Raw genomic sequence first — 19490 nt, forward strand, 5'->3', positions numbered from 1 at the left:
AAAAAAAAAAATGAGATGGAGACTGACAGAATATAAAAAGAGAAAAATATCATCAAGGGAATGTATTTATGAGTGAACTGTACCATTGCCCAGTTCCCAGGAGATGTTGTAACCCTTGGAAGAGCAGTAGTTGAGGAGAAGCTGGGCGTTGGAGCTGTTCCACCGTAAGTCTGGGGTTCGCAGTAAGGCATTTAGACCAAAGATCAGGTCTAACCCCGAGCACTTGGCAAAACTGTAGAGCATGTCCACTGAGCTTCCTGAAAGACAAAAGGCAGCATTTAGTTACATTGTCACCAAAGGCGGCGTTTAGCTACATTGTTGCTGTGACGACTGCCTCTGGGCTTGCTCTTCATGAGTTTTCTCTATATTGTTTAGTCAAAAGAATTATATTCCTAATAGAATGACTGTCCTTATGCCTAAGCAGTGCACACCTGGACAAGCGATCAAAGAAAGGCCTGGACTGGGGCTGTAGCTCAGGTGGTAGAGTATTTGGCTAGCATGTAGGAAGCCGAGGACTCTATTCAGGCCTCAAGTCCACTCTCCAGACTAGAAGGGCCTTACACTTCTAATCCTTTTGCCTCCAGTTCCTAAGTGTTGGTGATTGTAGCTTTCTACTTCGGTTTTGAGAGTGTCAGCGATACAATTTTAAGTTTTTACACTTTCATTTTTATTTGATGTGTATGGATAACCACCCATGCATGCCTACATGCATGTCTGTGTAGCACCATGTGCATGTAATGCCTTCAGAGGTCAGATTCCCTGGCACTGGAGTTACAGATGGTTGTGAGCTGCTGTGTGGTACTGGGGATTGAGCCCAGGTCCTGAGGAAGAGCAGCCATGAAGGCATCTCTCCATCCTCAACAATACAATTTTAAGTGTGGCCTTTGAATTGGATATCATAGATATAATAAGTCTCTATGATTTTCACATAAATTCTCAAATCATTTATTCAGCAGAAATTCACTCAAGAACTCTTTTAGTTTAAACACACACACAGGCACACAGGCACACACACCCACACCCCCCCCCACACACACACACCCCTACCTCTCTATCTGGTAATTATCAAGACTTTCTCCTTAAAAGTGGCTTTGCTACAGAAAGCACTGAAATGAGATGTCAGATTACCCCCACCCCCTCTTCATTAGGGAATCATTATCCAGATTGGTCCTGAAATAATTGAAGAACTAATTTGATAAAGATTTCTAACATACAGAGTTTTTCATGGTAAAATTCTTATAACACAGTAGGAGAGACTTAGTTACACGTAGTTACTTCGTTACACTTGTCTCTTAGAAATGCCTTCACTATTTAAGCATCGGAGGATAGATGAAAGTCATAGCGGTTTGAAATCATTCCTTTCTCTTTAAAAAAAAACAAAAAAAAACAACAAAAAACTAAAGGCCTTATTATGCATTCCTTGGACTTTTTATACAAACTAAGTGAACTGGTTCTTGTAAGGTTGTTGAGCTGTGCCTAAAATGAAAACACTCTAACAATGCTTTCCATAAAGTAATTGTGGAACACTTTGGTTATTTTTCATTTTCTAGGAAGTGCTCTCTCCCTGAGTAAAGGGTCTTGCCATTTCCACACGGTTGCTAATTCCATCGGGACAAATGGCTTTGCCTCCTACTTTACAGTGAGGTTGTCACTTCAATAAACCTCTCTAATATTTCCTGATTATAAGTCCAGGGTAACAGTGCACGCTTGCATGTGATCCTTAAATAATCAATGACATGCCTGTGAGCATGTTAGGACATCTGACACTCGGAGTGCTCAGAGACCATGCTAAGTGCTCACATAGGAAAGTCACCTTCCATCGTCTCTAGGATTATTCCTATCCCTTGTCCTGAAAGTGTAGACTTCTATTTAAGTGCACCTGTCTTTAGTCTACTTATTTCTGTTATAGATCTCTCTATCTTACTTTTTAATTCTTCCTGGTCTATAGTAGATGGTCATTTGGTCATTACTTCGTTTAAGTCTCTATAATCATATCTTTCAGAGAAAGACACACAAAGCATAAAAAAAAAAGTGTGTTGCCTTCTTTGGCCTCTAAGTCTTTGCCTGAATCACCTTTGTAACCGTAGCAGTGCAGTCTCAGACTCAACCCTGTTGGCAAAGGCTGCTGGGTAGCCTTCAGTGTAAGGGTTAGTCTGGTGCTGTACAGGGGACCCTAAGATCTGGTTGCTCCAAGACGAGCAGATCCTCACGAACACCAGCTTTTGTTGTGTAAACCCCCACGTTATCCATGATTGATTCATAAAGATGCCTACAGCCTGGGTTGGCCAGGAGAGGGGGCGGAACAAAGGTTCTAGCCTTGAGCTCACACCAAACCTCCACACTCACTTTGCTATGAGGTCTACACAGCTCACCTGCTTGTCTACCTCCACACTGGGTTTGGCTTGGCTGTTCCTCAGCAGTCATTAATAAGACATGTAAATGAAGTTCAGTGATTTACACTTAGCGAAAGAGACTACCGAAAGCTGTAGCTTAGCTGCCGGTGCAGTCACGCCCATGATCACTTGCATATTGCAAGTGTGACATGGAAAGTGGGTCAGGGATAATCAACCTGAGTCACAGGTTCACCTCTGCCAATGACAGACGAGAGCAGGAGGAGCAGGAGCAACGGGTTTACCCTCCAGGGCACACGTGGTCCCAAGTGAGGACCATGAGACATCTACTCCAAAGAGCAAGGCTGAGAACCATACTTAGTGGCATAAACTGGGGTCCTAGTACCTGGAATTCTGCGGCAGAAGAATCAAGAGTTTGGGGCTAGCCTGGGCTATAAAGTGAAACCCCATCTCAAACAACAATGACAAAACAAAAATGTGAAGACTTTTTTGGAAAACAAAACCAATAGATAGATAGATAGATAGATAGATAGATAGATAGATAGATAGATAGATGATAGAGGTGTAAGGCACCATGGCTGCCTAGTCCTCATTTCTAAAAAGCCTGGCATGCCGGCTTTGCTGAGTATACTCTGTTCATGCTTCCCTCTGCCTCTGTTTCTTTAAATTCTTCCAAATGTACTGGATGTTTATGTATGCAATACTGTAGATGCTTGAGTTAGGTTTTAAGTTTAAATTACTGTGTTTAAGAGATCCATTAAAAAATGCCTGCCCCATTTGCCCAAGGACAGATAACATCCTGGAATGGTGGAGTGAAGTGGAAACTTCTAGTTTCTTTGGAAAGTCAGTCGGGTCAGATGATGGTTTGCTGGCGCACACAGGCGAGAGGATGTTTTGCTGGATATGGGAAAGACTGTTTTCCTGAAGCAGACACAGGTGAGAGGATGTTTTGCTATAGCAAGCACATGGAAAGACTTGTGAGAGAGGAGTATAAATATGACCCCAGAGACAGTGGGAGACGAGCACTGAGCTTTAGTTTGGTTTGCTACACCTCGCTATTCTTCACTAAAGACTTGCATGTATTGGTTCGCCTTACATAACATTGTTGAGCTCAACTTGTTGTAATGCTGCCATTGAGAGAAACTCACCCAAGAACTGCCTGTGAGGCTCCTGCAGCAACTTGCTGTGTCTGCGGCATCACCTCGGGCTGGTTGGCAAGCCTGGTGGTTTCTTCAGGATTGAACTACAGCTGCCTGGTGCCTGCCTAGAGGACTGGCCTGCTGCTGAGTCGTATTTGGTGTTTGCTATGGGACTAAATGCAGCCAAAGAAGATCAAGCTCGCCCCAGAGAGCTACTGCTTCACAGGTCCACTCCCATCCTAACGACTCTTCCTTCCACTGCCTCTGCTGGGGGGGGGGGGGCTAGAGAGGGCCTGAACCCTTATTAAAGTAGGCTGCAAAACATGTATGCCTGCACTGGAGGCTGTTGTTCATGTACAGTAACAAGCCACATGTTTCCACTTCAGTGAACAAGGTTGGTTGGTCACACGTAGGTGGAAGATACATAGGCATGAAGTACATCAGGATGTAGGGTTGAGCCCCCTTCTCATGCCTCATTGGATGAAGACAGGAAGTACCTAGCCTTGCATAACCTAATTCACTGCCAGTCTCCGGGAATTCTGGGTATGGATCCATGTCCACCATCTTGGCTGATATTAAATGAAGCTTATGTTAATTAGACGATCGTGGATTTAGTCTTTCTCCTCACAGTTTTCAGGTTTAACAATACATCTCCTGATTACATCATAAACATGAAAAGCTCCTAGGACAAAGGTACTCTACTCCTGAGTTCAAATATATGCTTAGAAATAAAAATAAGGGGCCAGCAATGTGGCACAGGAAGTAAAGGGACTGCCACCAAGCCTGACAACCTGGGTTTGGCTCCATCCATAACGTGGAAGGATATAGCCAACTTCCACAAGTTGTCCTCTGCCCTCCACACAAGACACACACACACAGGCACACACACACACACACATACACACACACGCAGTGGGAAAGCAGAGAGAGCTTTGGGATGAATGTAAACCAGGAGACACCAATCTTTCCTTTTAGTTACAACATAAATTAATGTAAAGACATTCAGAACATGGCTGCACATAAGGGGGGCAGAGGCAAAGGGGAGAAAGGTAGAGGGAAAGGAAGCCGAGGCTAGCTCAAAATCTGATCAGCATAACGAGGCGGCTCCTTCCCTCTCTCTGCTCAAGCAGCTCTCAAGGCCAATGCTTTTTGTCCACTACTTAAGTCAGTGGTTCTCAACCTGTGGGTCTTGACCCCTTGAGGTCCCCTGACCCTTTCCCAGGGGTCACCTAAGACCATTGGGAAACCCAGATATTTACATTAGGATTCATAACAGTAGCAAAATTAGTTATAAACTAGCATCAAAAATAACTTAATGTTTGGGGGCCACCAGGGCATGGGGATCTGTATTAATGGGGTTACAGCACTAGCAAGGTCGAGAGTTGTAAGCAGAGCCGATAGGACCCGCACTGGGAAACTTACCTATATTTTCTAGGATGCCTATTTTAGTTTATTTTATTTTAGTTAGTTAGTTTTGTACATTTTAGCATCACCAACACAAGTGACTCAACTGTACCAAGCCAGTTACCCCATGGTAAGGCCACTTCTGTAAGGTGTAAGGATGCAGCAAATCTGTCACCCTGGTGACAAAAGATAACATGTCCTCACTAATCTGTTTCAGAAAGTAAAGATAACGTGGTACAATGTTTAATATGACCCCTCAACGTGGAAATGGAGTGACTTATTACCCAATGCCATGTGGTCTCCTCGCATACCTATGCAATGATGTCTTACAAATAATACATTACACTGTGGATTTCTAGTACTTTCTGCCTTTCCTACAGAGAGATCAGAGATGGCCCTGCTTTATGCCAAATTTAACTCAACAAATAATCAGGCTTGCCAACATGTCTGGGTAGTTTGACTCCACTTAAGAAGGCCAGAGTTGGAGCTTAGCAGTTAAGAACACTGGCTGCTCTTCCAGAGGACCCAGGCTCTAGTCCCAACTCCCAGAAAGCAGCTCTTATCTGTCTGTAATTCCGGTTCTAGGGCATCAGATGCCCTCTTCTGGCCTCTACAGGCACTGCATGCACATTGTGCTCAGACACAGGCAAGCAAAATACCATTTTGGGTAATGCATAAACTTATAAATAAATAAATAAATAAATAAATAAAGCCAGAGTTTAGAGAACTATATTACTCATCAGCACATAATTCATTTTTGGTTTCTTCTTATTTTTTTCTTTAATTTTTCAAGACAGAGTTTCTCTGTGTAGCCCTGGCTATCTTGGAACTTGCTCTGTAGACCAGGCAGGCCTGGAACTCAGAGATCCTCTGCCTTCCAAGTGCTGGAATCAAAGGTGTGAGCCATCCAAGCCTGGATCACTTTGGTTTCTTATATATCACATTTTTATGTACTTTATATATATAAATATATAGCATATAATAAACATTGGTCTGGTATACTGAAATCCAGATGGTATGTAGCAAATCTTACAAAGATGGGTGAATTAGTCTATGTACTAAATAGACATGGCTAGGAGATACGTGGTTTCAAACCATTGCAATAAAACATGAAATCATAATGAAATCTGTCATACAAATGTTTGGTTTCTGAGGATGACTGAAAGTTATATTTATACTATACCATAGTCTATTTTAAATGCAGTAGTATTATGTATAATATGTATATAGCTTAATTTGAAAGGATTGGGGACTGGAGAGATGACTCAGTTAAGAGCAGTGACTGTTCTTCCAGAGGGCCAAGGTTCAATGCCCAGCACCCCCATGGCAGCTCACAACTGTCTATAACTCCAGTTCCAGCATATCTGACACCCTTACACAGACATACATGCAGGCAAAGCACCAATGCACACAAAATAAATAGATCTGCCGGGCAGTGGTACTGCACACCTTATTTTTGGCATGGGGAAGGCAGAAGCAGGTGAATCTATGAGTTCAAGGTCAACCTGGTCTACAGAGAGAGTTTGTGCTCCCTTCGGCAGCACATATACTACAGAGAGGGTTCCAGAACAGCCAGGGTTACACAGAGAAACTTTGTCTCTAAGAACAAAAACAAAACAAACAAACAAAAAAATAGATCTAAAAAAAAAACAGAAAACAAAAAACCTTTTACCTCTTTAAAATGCTAGTCATTGTCTGCACCTCCTTGTAGTGTTTGGCTGGAGGCAGTGGGTCTTGATTTGGGCAGCTGTTAACTGATGGTGGTTAGGATTATTGAAGGTTGAGACATTACTGCAATTTCTTAAAACAGGAATGAAGTTTGTCTTATCAACTGTTGATCTCTCTGTACCTCGTGATGCGGTTTGACAGCCTCTTACCTGGAGAGAACGCTTCTACAAACCGAGCCAAACGCTCAGATCCTGTGCTGTTGTGTTAGCTCTGTCTATGTAACAGTCTAAGTTTGACCCTGTCGCTTCTCCATACTTACAGCATCTCCTCTAGGAATTGATCTCATCTTGTCTTTCCTCATCTCTAAGCAGTAACTCCTCAGCTGTGACAAATTTTATTGTGAAAGTGAAACCAGGCCATCTTATTTATTTATTTATTTATTTATTTTCTATTTTGCAGTTACTTCCTCCACTGATATCTTGAATCCTCCCAAATCTTCCTGGAGGGTCGGAATGAATTCCTTCCAAGCTCCTGCATCAACTGGTGTTTTGATATGCTTCTGTGAAATCATAAATGGCACCAGTAGGCCATAGCCTGGTGCTGTGGTAGCAGGCATGAAGACTCCATTAGTCTCCTGGATGTCTCCAGAAGAGCTCTGGGGGTCCTGGTGTGCAGTAAGTTTTTGAAAGCAATCTTCTCTGCCCCCTTTAGCAGCAGTAGGTCTCAATGGTGGACTTGAATAATACAGCTGGGGACTTTAAGTTGAAGCCACTGCTCATTGAGTAGTCTGTAACCTCAAGAAAGCCAGCCGCCCTCTGAGGGTTCGAAGTCAGCCTTGACTTCTCTCCAGCTATGGAAGTCCTAGATGGCTTCTAGGATAAGGCTGCTTTGCCCTCACTGATGTTAGCACAGCTCCCTACACCAGTCATCTTCGCCAAACCTGGATAACTGGCCACAGCTGTGTCACACTCTGTCCTGCGGTACCCTCTGAGCCCCTTTAACCTCTTCTACAGCACCCTTCTCTCTGCTTCACAGAATTGAGGTGAGCTAGGGCTTGCTCTACATTAGGCTCTGGGCAAAAGGGCTGTGGTGGTTGGTTTGACCTTCCATCCTGACCCCTACAGCTCCCTCCTTATTGCAGATAAAGCCGTTTTGCTTTCCCGTCAACCATGTGCTCACTGGAGTAGAACTTTCTGTTTCCTTATGCAACTTTCCCCCTTGCCGTCAGAGCGTGGCTAATTATTGGATGGAAGAGGCCGTGTGTTCCGTCTGCCTCTGCTTTTGATAAACTGTCCTCACTGTTTATTGTAGCTTTGGACTTAGAATGAGAGACGGCTGACTCTTATTTTTTCTGCTTGAGTAATCAGAGGCCACTGTGAGTTATGACTCAGGCAAACTGCAATATGCTTGTGTCTTGGGGAATAAATAGGAGGGCAAGAAAGGAGGGGCAGGAAATAAAAAGTAGGTGGGGCAGTCAGCATACACACATTTATCAATTAAATTTATCGTCTCCTTTGGACGCGGCTCATGGTACCTCAAAAGAGTTTCAACAAGAACATTAAAGGTGCTGGGTGTGGTGGAGCACGCCTTTGATCTCAGCACTTGGGCAGCAGAGGCAGGAGGGTCTCCCTGATTTCGGTGCCAGCCTATTTAACCTAGTCAGCGCCAGGATGGGACTACATAGAAAGACCCCCATCTCAAAACAAAACAAAACAACAAACAACAACAACAAAAACCCACAAACGAACAAACAGACAGAAGGACTCAGTCCATGGTAGCCCATACCTGTCCTCTCAGTACAATCCAAGCAGTATCATCTGACATCAACTTTCAGATGAGAACATTTCATAGTTAATGAAGAATGCCTGTCTCGTTTGCTTTAAAGCCTCAATGCTATCCTATGCTGAATGGCTAAGAAAAACAAAAACAAAACAAAACAAAACAAAAAACAATAAATGCTGGTAAGGGTGTGAGGAAAGGGGACAAGTACTTATTTACTGCTGGTGACACTGCAATCTGGTGCAGCAAGCATGGAAAGGAGTAGGGAGGCACTTCAAAATAAAAACTGGAAGTCCCACGTGATCCAACCATACTGCTTTCGGGCTTCTATTCAAAGAACTCTATATCCTACTACAGACACTCAGCTCAGCCCCACTCACTGCCTCTCTACTCGCAACAGCCAGGAAAATGGAGACAACCCGAATGTCAATCAACCGCAGGATATAATAAAAATGTGCTACGTTGACACAATGGGAAATTATTCAGCTGTCAAAAATGAAATTATGAGCCAGGCGGTAGTGCTGCACGCCTTTATTCCCAGCCCTTGGGAAGCAGAGGCAGTCGGATCTCTGAGTTCAAGGCCAGCCTGGTCTACAGAATGAGTTCTAGGATAGCCAACCCTACACACAATATCTTTGTCTTGGAAAATGGGGGGAGGGGGGATGAGATTATGAAGCGTGTGGGTAAATGGATGGAACTGGAAGCGATCTCTGGGTGAGGAACCCAGACACGGCAAGACAGATGCTGAGTGTTTTCTCTCATTTCTGGGTTTTAGCTTTGCCTCCTTTTTTTTATTGAGAACGTCCATAGGGATCAAAACCTTAGTAAGAAGTTGCTTTCTCAATCCTGCTCTGTGGCGGGCTGCCCAAGTCAGAAGTCAGGGGGAAGCCGTACAGCTTTGGGCTCAGGGTGGCTCTTCTATGGATTGCTCTTTGTTTCTCTGTGTACCACATGGGCTTCTGGTGCACAGTGCAAAAAAGGATGGCCAGATTCCCCGGAACTGGAGTCACGGGTTGTTGGGAGTCACCCCAGTTCTGTTGGAAGAACAGCCAGCGCTCTTAACCGCTAAGCCATCTTAACTGCTCTTCACTGTGCCAAGAGACCACCTGTCTCAGTATTGGGGTAACTCACATAGAAACGCACGTAGTGTTCATGTGAATGACAGAGATCCCATGTTTGCATGGCAGACACCTTACCAACTGAGCCACGCCCCCAACTGAGCCACACCCCCGATTCCTCATTAACTCTCCATAGTATTTAAATACTGCGGAGCTTCATGCATTGCCCTGGCAGTTGTTGCATCCAAGTGCAGCCCCTACCCCTGAGCACACCTGAGGCTAGAACATCTACGGGCGCCTTCAGCTCTTACTTGAGTAGGTGCTGTTCTTGAACTCCTTTTGGTACTGCTCTTGGAGCAGCAACAGCTCCTGGAAGGGCCATTCCACCTGGAGTTTCCTCAACAAGGCAGCAGAGACCGGCTCAGACCTGCAAATATCTGCAAGCAGATAAGAGCACTCAGGGACACCGTTTTCACAGGGACAAGGTTGAAATTCAACCTGGATATCTAGTCGACTGTTAATGTGGCTACTAAGGCAACCGACTACTTTTCTGGTTACTAAGTACAAGATCAGAGAAACATATATTCTGCTACATGGACCACAGTTGTTGGTTAATGGCTACCAAGAGAACAACCTACGGGAGACAACTTAAAAGACATTGGGAGTATATGTCCTGACATTGGAGTACCGGACATGATTTCAAATAGTTTGCTAATCAAGAAATCCCCTCAACAGCTTGAACCAACCGATCAGAGATTTGGATGCCGACGGAGGTCAGAGTTCAGCTCAAAAATGAAAGTTCATTTTTAATATGCAGCTGACCGTTGGGGCACACACTCATCATCTCAGTGTGTCCCCCCCCCCCCATGCTGTGGCAGGAGGATTGGCAGGAGTTTGAGGCCATCTGTGACTATGTAGCAAGACCCTGTCTTAAAAATAAATCAGGATACCTGACCAGCTTCCTTCCGTGCCATTTCACAAGACTTTCAGAATCAAGTGATTCCTGGACAAGAAACAAAAGCAAAACTGTCCTGTTCCTCCCAGATTCGGATGAAAACTGGGAACAAAATCAGGGACAACAGCAAGAGAAGACACTGTAGGAGCACGAAGCTGGGTCTGTAAGGATTCACACAAGGGCAAGACTGAGGGTTTACACTGAACCTTGCTCATCTAACAATCCTACCAGATGGAGTTCAGCATTTTTTTAAAAAAAGATTTATTTATTTTATGTATTTGAGCACACGGTGGCTGTACTCAGACACACCAGAAGAGGTCATCAGATCCCATTATAGATGGTTGTGAGCCACCATATCGTTGCTGGGAATTGAACTCAGGACGTCTGGAAGAGCAGTCAGTGCTCTTAACTGCTGAGCCATCTCTCCAGCCACAGAGTTCAACATTTTTAACCTGGAGACTTGATCATGTTTAAATTGGAGGTCCTTAATAAAAATATAGTAGGTTTCATAAAACAAACAATGACCAACCAACCAACCAAACAAACCAACAAACAAAAAGCCAGAAAAGGTTGAAGAGACGTCTCAGCAGCTAAGAGCACTTGGTGCTCTTGTAGAACCACTGGGTTCAAATCCCAGGACGCACTTAGTGGCTCATAAGTGTCTGTAACTCAGTTCCAGGGTATCCAACCCCTCTCTGACCTCCTCAGGCAGCAGGCACACGTGTGGTAAACATACATGCAGATAAAGTGTACACACACATTTTAAAAAAATCAAAGCACATAGAAAGTTATTATTTTGCACTGGCAAATGCTGACTGTTCTGCCTGGAAGGCTGGCACTCCCCAAGTTTCTGGAGCCACCCCAACTCTCCTCCCAGGAAGCCTGCATGGCTTTATCACAAGACAGCAGGGGTGCCAGAACTGCTGCCAGAGCCAGCTGACCAGCTGATGACTTCCTTCCTGGGACACTATCCTGTGACTGGCTAACAGAGTCCCTTTTCTACCTCAGTGCTCACAAAGAATATCTCAGGGGAGCTTTGGGGGTCCCAGGGAGCCTCCTCGTCAGCCCTGGGTTAAGGAAAGTGAGGTGCAAAGATTGGCATCCCATCGAAACTTAAATGATGACTGCAGAAAAAAAGGCAAATAGCCAAAAAGGAAAATCAGGAATGCTTAATAACTGGTGGGCAAGAGTCTGCCCGGCTGAGCAACACCTGAAACTTATTATTAAAGGAGGCCCTTGAGCCTTCTTCCTGCCTTTTTCTAATTACCATTCTTCCAGTTTAGGACCAATAGCTGACTGACTGAATACTTTCTCACTGGAGAAAGTAAGCTGAAAGGAGGAATATGCTATACATGAACTGGTTAAATGCTGCTCACTACCGTAGCCAGAATGCATACACTCTTAAGGTGTGAAGAAGTATACATCTTGCAACTGTCCAGATATCTGGTGTCTCAGGTCATGGACAAATCCTTGGGGCCAGCAAGGGTAGGTTCTCAGACAAGGTCCACACACGTCCCATATCAGAGCCGTCTGATAAGCTTGGTAAAGACAGAATCTAAGGTTGGAGCCATGAGATCCCATCACTCAGATTCACCCCAGGGATAGGACAGTCTGTAAAGTTGAGAACCAATGCCCAGTAAAGCAAATTGTGCTCAGGTAGAAGTTCCCCTCTGTGTTTCTTTGCTCAGCCTTTCTTCCATTCTCCTCACATAACCATGTGTTTCCATCTGTTGCTACATTGTTACCTAAAAACATTCTCCAGTCTGTTTCTACGCCAAACAGATACTTTTCAGCTACAACCAGTGTTTGTTCAAAACCCCCAGTTATGCCCTGCACAGCATGTCTGAGATGCTCTATAGTCAAGGAGAGATCAGAGGAGGGAAGCCGCCCACTGACTCTTCTTGGGTTCTCTACTTGTCTAAGGGTCAGGTTTGAGCAATGACACTTTTCACTAAGCAGTCTCATGACTGATCCAGGCTAACTAAAATAGACAATCTTTTAAAAGTTTTACCATGGTTGACTTGAGATTTCCAGTAACTTTTTTCTTCGGAAGTCGGTTCCTTGTCGGGATCAAAAATAAGGAAGTCAGTCTTTGTGCCGCCAAATCTCAAGTATGCAGGAGATAAGCCTCTAGCCAGAGCACGGAGCCTTGGAGAGCTGTTTCAAGACAGGCAAGAAAGCATAATAATAATTAATATTATTTTAGGGTTTTTTTGAGACATCTTAACACGTAGTCTAGGCTTGCCCTGAACTTGTGATCTCTTTCCCACTGTGCCCAGAACACTAGGTTTATAGACATGCAACATTGTTGCAGCTTGTAATTATTTTCTGAGAAAGCTAAACATTCAGTTAACATTTCAGTTAAACATTTTCATTTTCTCGGCCCTTGGTGCATCTACTCCTTAACTTCTGGTTGCTCTCTGCCTCTAGGGGATGAGCAGAGGTGAGCAGTTCCAGACACGGAAATAAAGATCCAGGGAGTAACCAGAGTAGAGGAGTCAGGGTGAGTTTGGGGGCAGCGCCTTGGAAGATGGCACTGTCATTTACTGAGATGAGGAACATGTTCCTGGCCATAGATTGGAAAGGCAGGAGGAAGAAAGCGGCAGAAGGATCTGTAGAAATTGAGATACCAATTGTGGTGGATACATCTTTCAGTGGCAACTTGCCTGTGTTTATAATCACCTTGGCAACATACCTCTAGGTATGCCTAAGAATGTATTTCCGGACAAGTTTAATGGAGGGGGTAAGATCTACTCTAAACTTTGGTTACACCACCTCACAGTTTGGAGTCCCAGACTGAATAAAAAAGAGAAAGTGAACAGTGTCTCTCTGCTCTCCATGCAGATGCCATGAGACCAGTGGCCTGCAGCTCCCTCCACCGTGATGTCCCTGGAGTGATGAACAAGATGCTGAACCAAGCCTTTCCATCCTTAAGTTGTTCTTGCCAGATATTCCGTGACTGAGGTTGACAAAACTAACTAATACATAAACAGCCACCAAACACAAAGGGCCACAGGCCACATGTGACTGGAACTCAAGAAATGTACCTAGGCTGGGGATATATCCTGTAGACTCCTCGGTATAAAGTCAAGGATCAGTCAGTCACACACACCTAGACTACAGGCTTGATATCTTCCAGAACTCCACAGCCACTACACTTGGCAGGGACCCAGGTAGCTACCTGTGCCCTCCTTCCTCCCTCTAGTCTATCCCTCTAGGGTATCCCTAGTCCTGCCAATGTTACACACATCACCCCCACTCAGAAGCTATCCTGGCCAACCCACAATATCACTAGCTCTGATTCTGCCCACCTTCTGTGGAGCCAGACTCCAATCCCCACTTAAGAGATCTCCAGAGTTAGCCCCCGCCCACCACTGACAGCCTACCACCCACCCCAACCCTCTTCACTCATCTGGGACTGCTCAGGGTGTTAAGCCAAAGTCTCAACCAGAGCTTCCGATCTGGGACCAGTTAGAGTCTGAACACAGAAACCCAGAGTGGCCTCAGACTGAAAACCAACTATCATTCAGTGGGTCCACAACCTGTCACACTGGAGTAAACACTGACCAAAGAACCAAACACCCAGCCAGCAAAGGTGGGACCAGATATCTACACGAAGAGGCTTGTCATAGCACCAGATGCCTAGGTCCTGGAGCAAAACCAGAAAAAACAAAACAACAGGCCTTCTCCAGAGACTAGCACACTATTATGTTACACCCTGAGCAAAGCAATTTAGCTGAAGTGTAAGACAAGCATTTCCACGTAGCAATTATGGATATGTTCAAGGGTCTTAGAGAGGGTAGGAATAAGGGTCTCAGTGAAGAGGACACATAATCGCTCACATAGCCCACAAGCGCCAATACACAGCCCTAGAGCTCATGCAAAGGTCCTCCTCAGAGAGTCACCCAGGCCTCACACTGACTGTGGCCAGGCACTGCTTCTGGCCCTCAGCGTTTTGACTTTGATGACAAGAGATCAGCTTAGGTTTATGTACCTACTATCTGTAAGGTGCTTACCTACTGTCTGTAATTGAGACAACATAACAGATTGGTGTCCTTTGGGACCTAGAGGAAAAAGGAGTTGTAGTACCCAATGATGGCCTGGGTCAGATGCACATGGACCAAAGCCTGGTCCCCTGAGGTATGGATCCCTGAGAGTGTCATGGGTCAGTCTCCCTAAACTCAACCTGCCGTATGTTCTGCAGAGGGTTTCCCACTCTCTAAAATCGTTTCCCCTATGCATCTCACTGGTCTGCCTGTCCTAGCTGCTGCCCTTATACTGGACAGGGACCTTGCCTGGTCTATCAGATTCTCCTCAATGCCTAGGGAATGGCACACAGGAGTGCTTAGCCAATATCTGTTAAGTGAATGAACAAGAAAGCCAGCCTGAGAAAGGGCAAGGGAAGGCTAGCCAGCGACTGTTTTTGAAAAGATGACATTAAACCTCATTGTTGTGGCCATTGCCACACAAAGCAAGTCATGCATCTCAAAGTTTTGCTACTAAGGAGCTCTTGTCTGTTCCCTTTTCTATAAAGTGCCTCTTGTGGTTTCAGAGTACAATATTAATACCCTCTGATGGGAGGGGGGAACCCACCACCACCACCAACAACAACAAAAACCCAGATTTAACACAGCTGCGAAACTTGCCATAAAAACAAAATTGATCAAAGGCACAGTATAGCAATCATATGCAGGAAAAAGAAAGGGGCCACGCCGTCTACCATGGTGACATGGAAATAATAAAGGAATTTGTAAGGTAGCGGCAGCTGTTCTCTTTACAAAGGCAGCTGTCAACACACACACAGAGAGAGAGAGAGAGAGAGAGAGAGAGAGAGAGAGAGAGAGAGAAAGAGAGAGAGAGAGAGCAGTCTGCAGGTGTTTTATTTTACTTTTAGGGCAAAACTACATTGCTTCTCTTTGACAGAGAAGCAGAGGTGGTTTATTATTATGCACTAAATGCCACTATATTTCCATTTCCAAACTTAAAGGCCAGCCCAGAGGTTCCAAAAGAGGCAGGGAATGGAATTGGACTAAGTGACAGGTGGCATCTCAGAAGGAGCAATGAGGCAGAAGCAGAGGTTATTATCCACAGAAGGGTTTGGGTGATAAATTCAAAAGCTCAGGTATGGAGGAAGTAGAGCGGAGACAGGTGCTCAGGGACGGACTTTTTCAAAAGTGTTCATGCGTGCGTGCGTGTGCGCGCACATGCGTGCACGCATGTTATAGTTTTGCTATAACATGAAGGAGCTGAGAAGGCGTGGAGTTGTGCTCCAAGAGCAGAAAGTTGGAATTTAAAGTTTTCACAGACAGAAAAGATGTTAATAGAGACAAAGAGTCAAGACGTGGTCATGAAGTTTGCAGGTTGACATGGAGGAGAGTGGAGAGCGTGTGCTCAGGGGGAAAATAAGGCACCTTGGTTCTCAGGGCTTGCCAGTTCCCCTGGTGTCAATATTCTCACTCTGGCTGTTTTTAAGGTATCCGTGTGATGCCGCAGAATGTGGCCGTGAGAAGAAATGCTCACATTTGACGGGGTGATACAAACTGGCCCAACACTGAGTAGCAATTGACTCAAGAATGGAGACATTGAGAGATTTGTTTCTGGGGGTAATCTTGATGTCACCTAAGATGACAGTGGGATTTGGGACCGAGCGGGCCAGGTCTTGGTCCATATGGAGACTAGGGAAACGACAAGGATTGAAGGCGAGCTGGAGGGGACCTCACACTGGTGTCTCAACAACAGTCTTTAGTACACATCGGTTTCACCCAGCGCTGCAGGCAGGTTGGAAGGATTTTCTTTCTCTTCCCACTCGGTCTCCTGAAATCACAATGACGTGGGTGTTGTTATCATCCTCACTTTATAAATATAGAACCTAAACAAAAAGGAGCTGAGCTCCCTCACTGAAGGTAATAAACAGGGATTTAAGCTACAGCGGTCTGCGTCCAAATGTTCTCTGAGTCGTTGTCTACAAGTAGGCTCAGGCGTGGAGTATGAGAACGCACAGCTTGTACTCCACAGGCTAAGGTGGAAGAGAAGGCTTCTAGGTCTCGTATTAGCTAGGGCACAGGGGTGAAGGATTTCATCATGAAAATGATAGCGGGTCACCAAGCTCAAGGCTCCAGGGAGTGTAGTGAAATGGCTTAGGAGGGAAGGGGACACCAAGAGGTCAGTCAGGGACAAGACTCAGGGATCAGGCCTGAGGTGGTTGTTAGTTCTCTGTCTCTGCAGCCAAAACTCTTTCTCTCAGTACTAGACAGGGCACCTGTGGCCCTTTGCCACGTGGGTCTGGTAGTTTGGATGAGAAATGTCCCACGTAGGCCTTGTACTGGCTGGTTTTATGTCAACTTGACACAAGCTAGAGTCATCAGAGAGGAAGGAGCCTCAGTTGAGAAAATGCCTCCATGAGATCCAGTTGTACGGCATTTTCTCAATTAATAATCAATGGGGGAGAGCCCAGCCTGTTATGAGTGATGCCATCCCTGGGCTGGTGGTCCTGGGTTCTATAAGAAAGCAAGCTGAGCAAGCCAGTAAGCAGCACCCCTCCATGGCTCTTATATCAGCTCCTCCTGGCTCCAGTTTCCTGCTCTGAGTTCCTGTCCTGACTTCCTTCTAATGAGCAGCAACGTGGAAGTGTAAGCTGAATAAACCCTTTCCTCCCCAACTTGCTTATTGGTCATGGTGTTTCATCACAGCCACAGAAACCCTGACTAAGACAGTCACACTTATTTGATCCCATGGTTCCCTAAAGGAAGCTGCTAGGGGTGGGCTTTGAGAGCTTCCAGCCTTACCCCACTTCCAGAAGCACTTTGCTTTGTGGAGACTCCTGGCCTGGCCACCCCTGCCCTTCTTCCCCACCCCTTCCTCCTCACCATTACACAATCTTTCTGAAATATAAGCCCAAGTAGACTTCTTTTACTTTGGGCTGAAGAGATGGCTCAGCGGTTAAGAGCACTGACTGCTCTTCCAGAGGTCCTGAGTTCAATTTCCAGCAACCACATGGTGGCTCACAACCATCTGTAATGGAATCTGATGCCCTCTTCTGGGGTGTCCGATGACAGAGACAGTGTACTCACATACATAAGATAAATAAATAGACCTTTAAAAAGAAAGGTCTTCCTTACGTTGCCTTTGGTTGTGGTGTTTTATCACAGTGGAAGAAAAGTAACCAATAAAATGAGTTATTAAAGCATGCACTTCATATGCTTCTCCATACACAGAATGCAGCTGTCAATGATGACATGGGAATTTAACTATTAAATTATAATGAAACAGCAAAAACAAAACAAAACAAAAAACAAAAACATCAAACAAACAAACAAACAAAAACAATGTTTCCTGAAGAAAAGGAAGCAGATCAGCATAGGAAGCAAGCAAAAGCTGCATTTTCTTTCTTCTTCTTCTTCTTCTTCTTCTTCTTCTTCTTCTTCTTCTTCTTCTTCTTCTTCTTCTTTTGCTTTCTTTTTTTGCTTTGTCATTCAATGCCTCTTTTGGCCCGAAGAACTTATGATTTCTACCACTCCTCAACACTACATTCTGTCATCTGAAACAATGTGTCATCTGAATGAGGAATTGTGGCCCTGTGTGTGTGTGTGTGTGTGTGTGCCTTACTTCAGACAGAGTGGCGCTTTCTAATACAGTAGGCATAGCTGCTGGGCACTTAAAATGTAGTCGGACTGAACTGAGAACTGACAAGGGAAAACCACAATTTTTTAGATGCATCATGCCAGAAAGGGAATGTGAGCTGTTTCATACTGCTTTGATAGCGGCTGCGGATGCAGCTCTGTGGCAGAGCAGGCTGTTTAGTGTGCAGAACCCCGGACTCTGGCTCCAGCACTGCCAAACCTTAGTGTTCACACACTACTTGTTACTGTTTCTGTTTCCTTTTTGCTGTTTTGCTTGACCTCACTTTGTCGCCCAGGCTAGCCTTGAACAGTGATCCTTTTGTCTCTAAGTGCTAGGATGATAACTGGTAATGGTGTTTGGCCTTTCTGTCTTTTGTAAAATGTGTCTACTAAAAAGTTTTAAAGTTACATTTGTGTCTGGCATAGGAGGCTCACATCACAATTCTGCTTCACGTTGTGTCTAGGACTGGGTCTCCTTGGTATTCTGCACTAATCCAGGCTGAGGATATATTCTGACTAATTTCCCCAGGGAAGAGAAATTTAACAGATGTTCCTTTTTCAATTCTAGAGTCTTCTATGATTAACATTTAAATTTTGCGTATTGTCTGTTCTCTGGTTACAAATGTGACAGAGAGACCTGTTTCCATTCATCCAGTGCTTGTAATAAACTCATACCTCCGAGTTCATCTGGTGAAACCTCCTTGGAGGCGCGTCAGAGGCCTGCACCCCAAGTCTCCTAGCTGAATGTTAATGGAGGTTGTTGTTTTTAATCAGTCTATCAGTTTGTTTCTAGGCAATTTAAAACACACACACACACACAGCCCTATTTCCTTTAAAAATAATAATTAGTTTGTTGTCTTTTGGTATGCCTTTGTTTTTGTGATCAGAGTCTGGCTTCAAAGACTACTTCTATTTACTGATGGGCCATAGATGAGTTATTTAATTCCCCACAACCTTAATTTCTTCAGTGTTGCCTCCCAGATGCTGGGCTTAAACGCGTCCACCATCACAACCGACCTTTACATTTTTCTTTCTTTTCTTTTTTTAAGATAACGTCTGCCGCAGCTCCCCCTGGCCTTGCTATGTAGCCGAGGATAGCCTTGAACTGCTGATCCTTACTTCTTTGGCTCCTGAATGCTGGGGTGGAGGTCATGAGCCACCATGCCTCGTTTTACAAAATGTTGAGGATGAAACCCAGGATTCTGTGTATGCTAGGCAAGACAAAACAATTAGCTTTATAAGAAGCACCAACTCTCTCAAGCCATTACAGAAATCCAATGGGTTAGATTTGAAAAACCAGGGTAGCTGGACTACCAGACCCTTAGCCATGGGAATGAATCTGTGTGAGATCTGCAGTGATGCCAGATAGTGTGGGCTCGGACATGCCATCGAAGTCTAGGCCTTTGACAATGGTGACAGAATGGGCTGGTGAAGATGTAGTCAACTGAGTGTGGTGACCCTCAAGAGGCTGAGGCAGGGAGATGAGAGTTCAAGGTCAGCCTGCGATAGTGGTTACA

General features: G+C 44.9%; 1 protein-coding gene across 2 annotated transcripts in view; it reads right to left on the reverse strand.

Annotated features, from left to right (window-relative positions):
* Hpse (heparanase) overlaps positions 1–19490 on the reverse strand; it is a 39576-nt gene that overhangs the window by 18763 nt on the left and 1323 nt on the right. Inside the window, exons 2-4 of one of the 2 annotated variants that reach the window (XM_021162327.1) lie at positions 12366–12511; positions 9711–9836; positions 84–257 (exon numbers count right to left, since the gene is read on the reverse strand). In XM_021162327.1, coding sequence (XP_021017986.1) covers positions 84–257; positions 9711–9836; positions 12366–12511 — 446 coding nt within the window. The remainder of the gene's footprint in view (positions 1–83; positions 258–9710; positions 9837–12365; positions 12512–19490) is intronic. The other variant, XM_029478048.1, reaches the window with a different exon arrangement.

Source organism: Mus caroli, chromosome 5, assembly GCF_900094665.2.
Source record: "Mus caroli chromosome 5, CAROLI_EIJ_v1.1, whole genome shotgun sequence".
In the NCBI taxonomy this organism is placed as follows: Eukaryota; Metazoa; Chordata; class Mammalia; order Rodentia; family Muridae; genus Mus; species Mus caroli.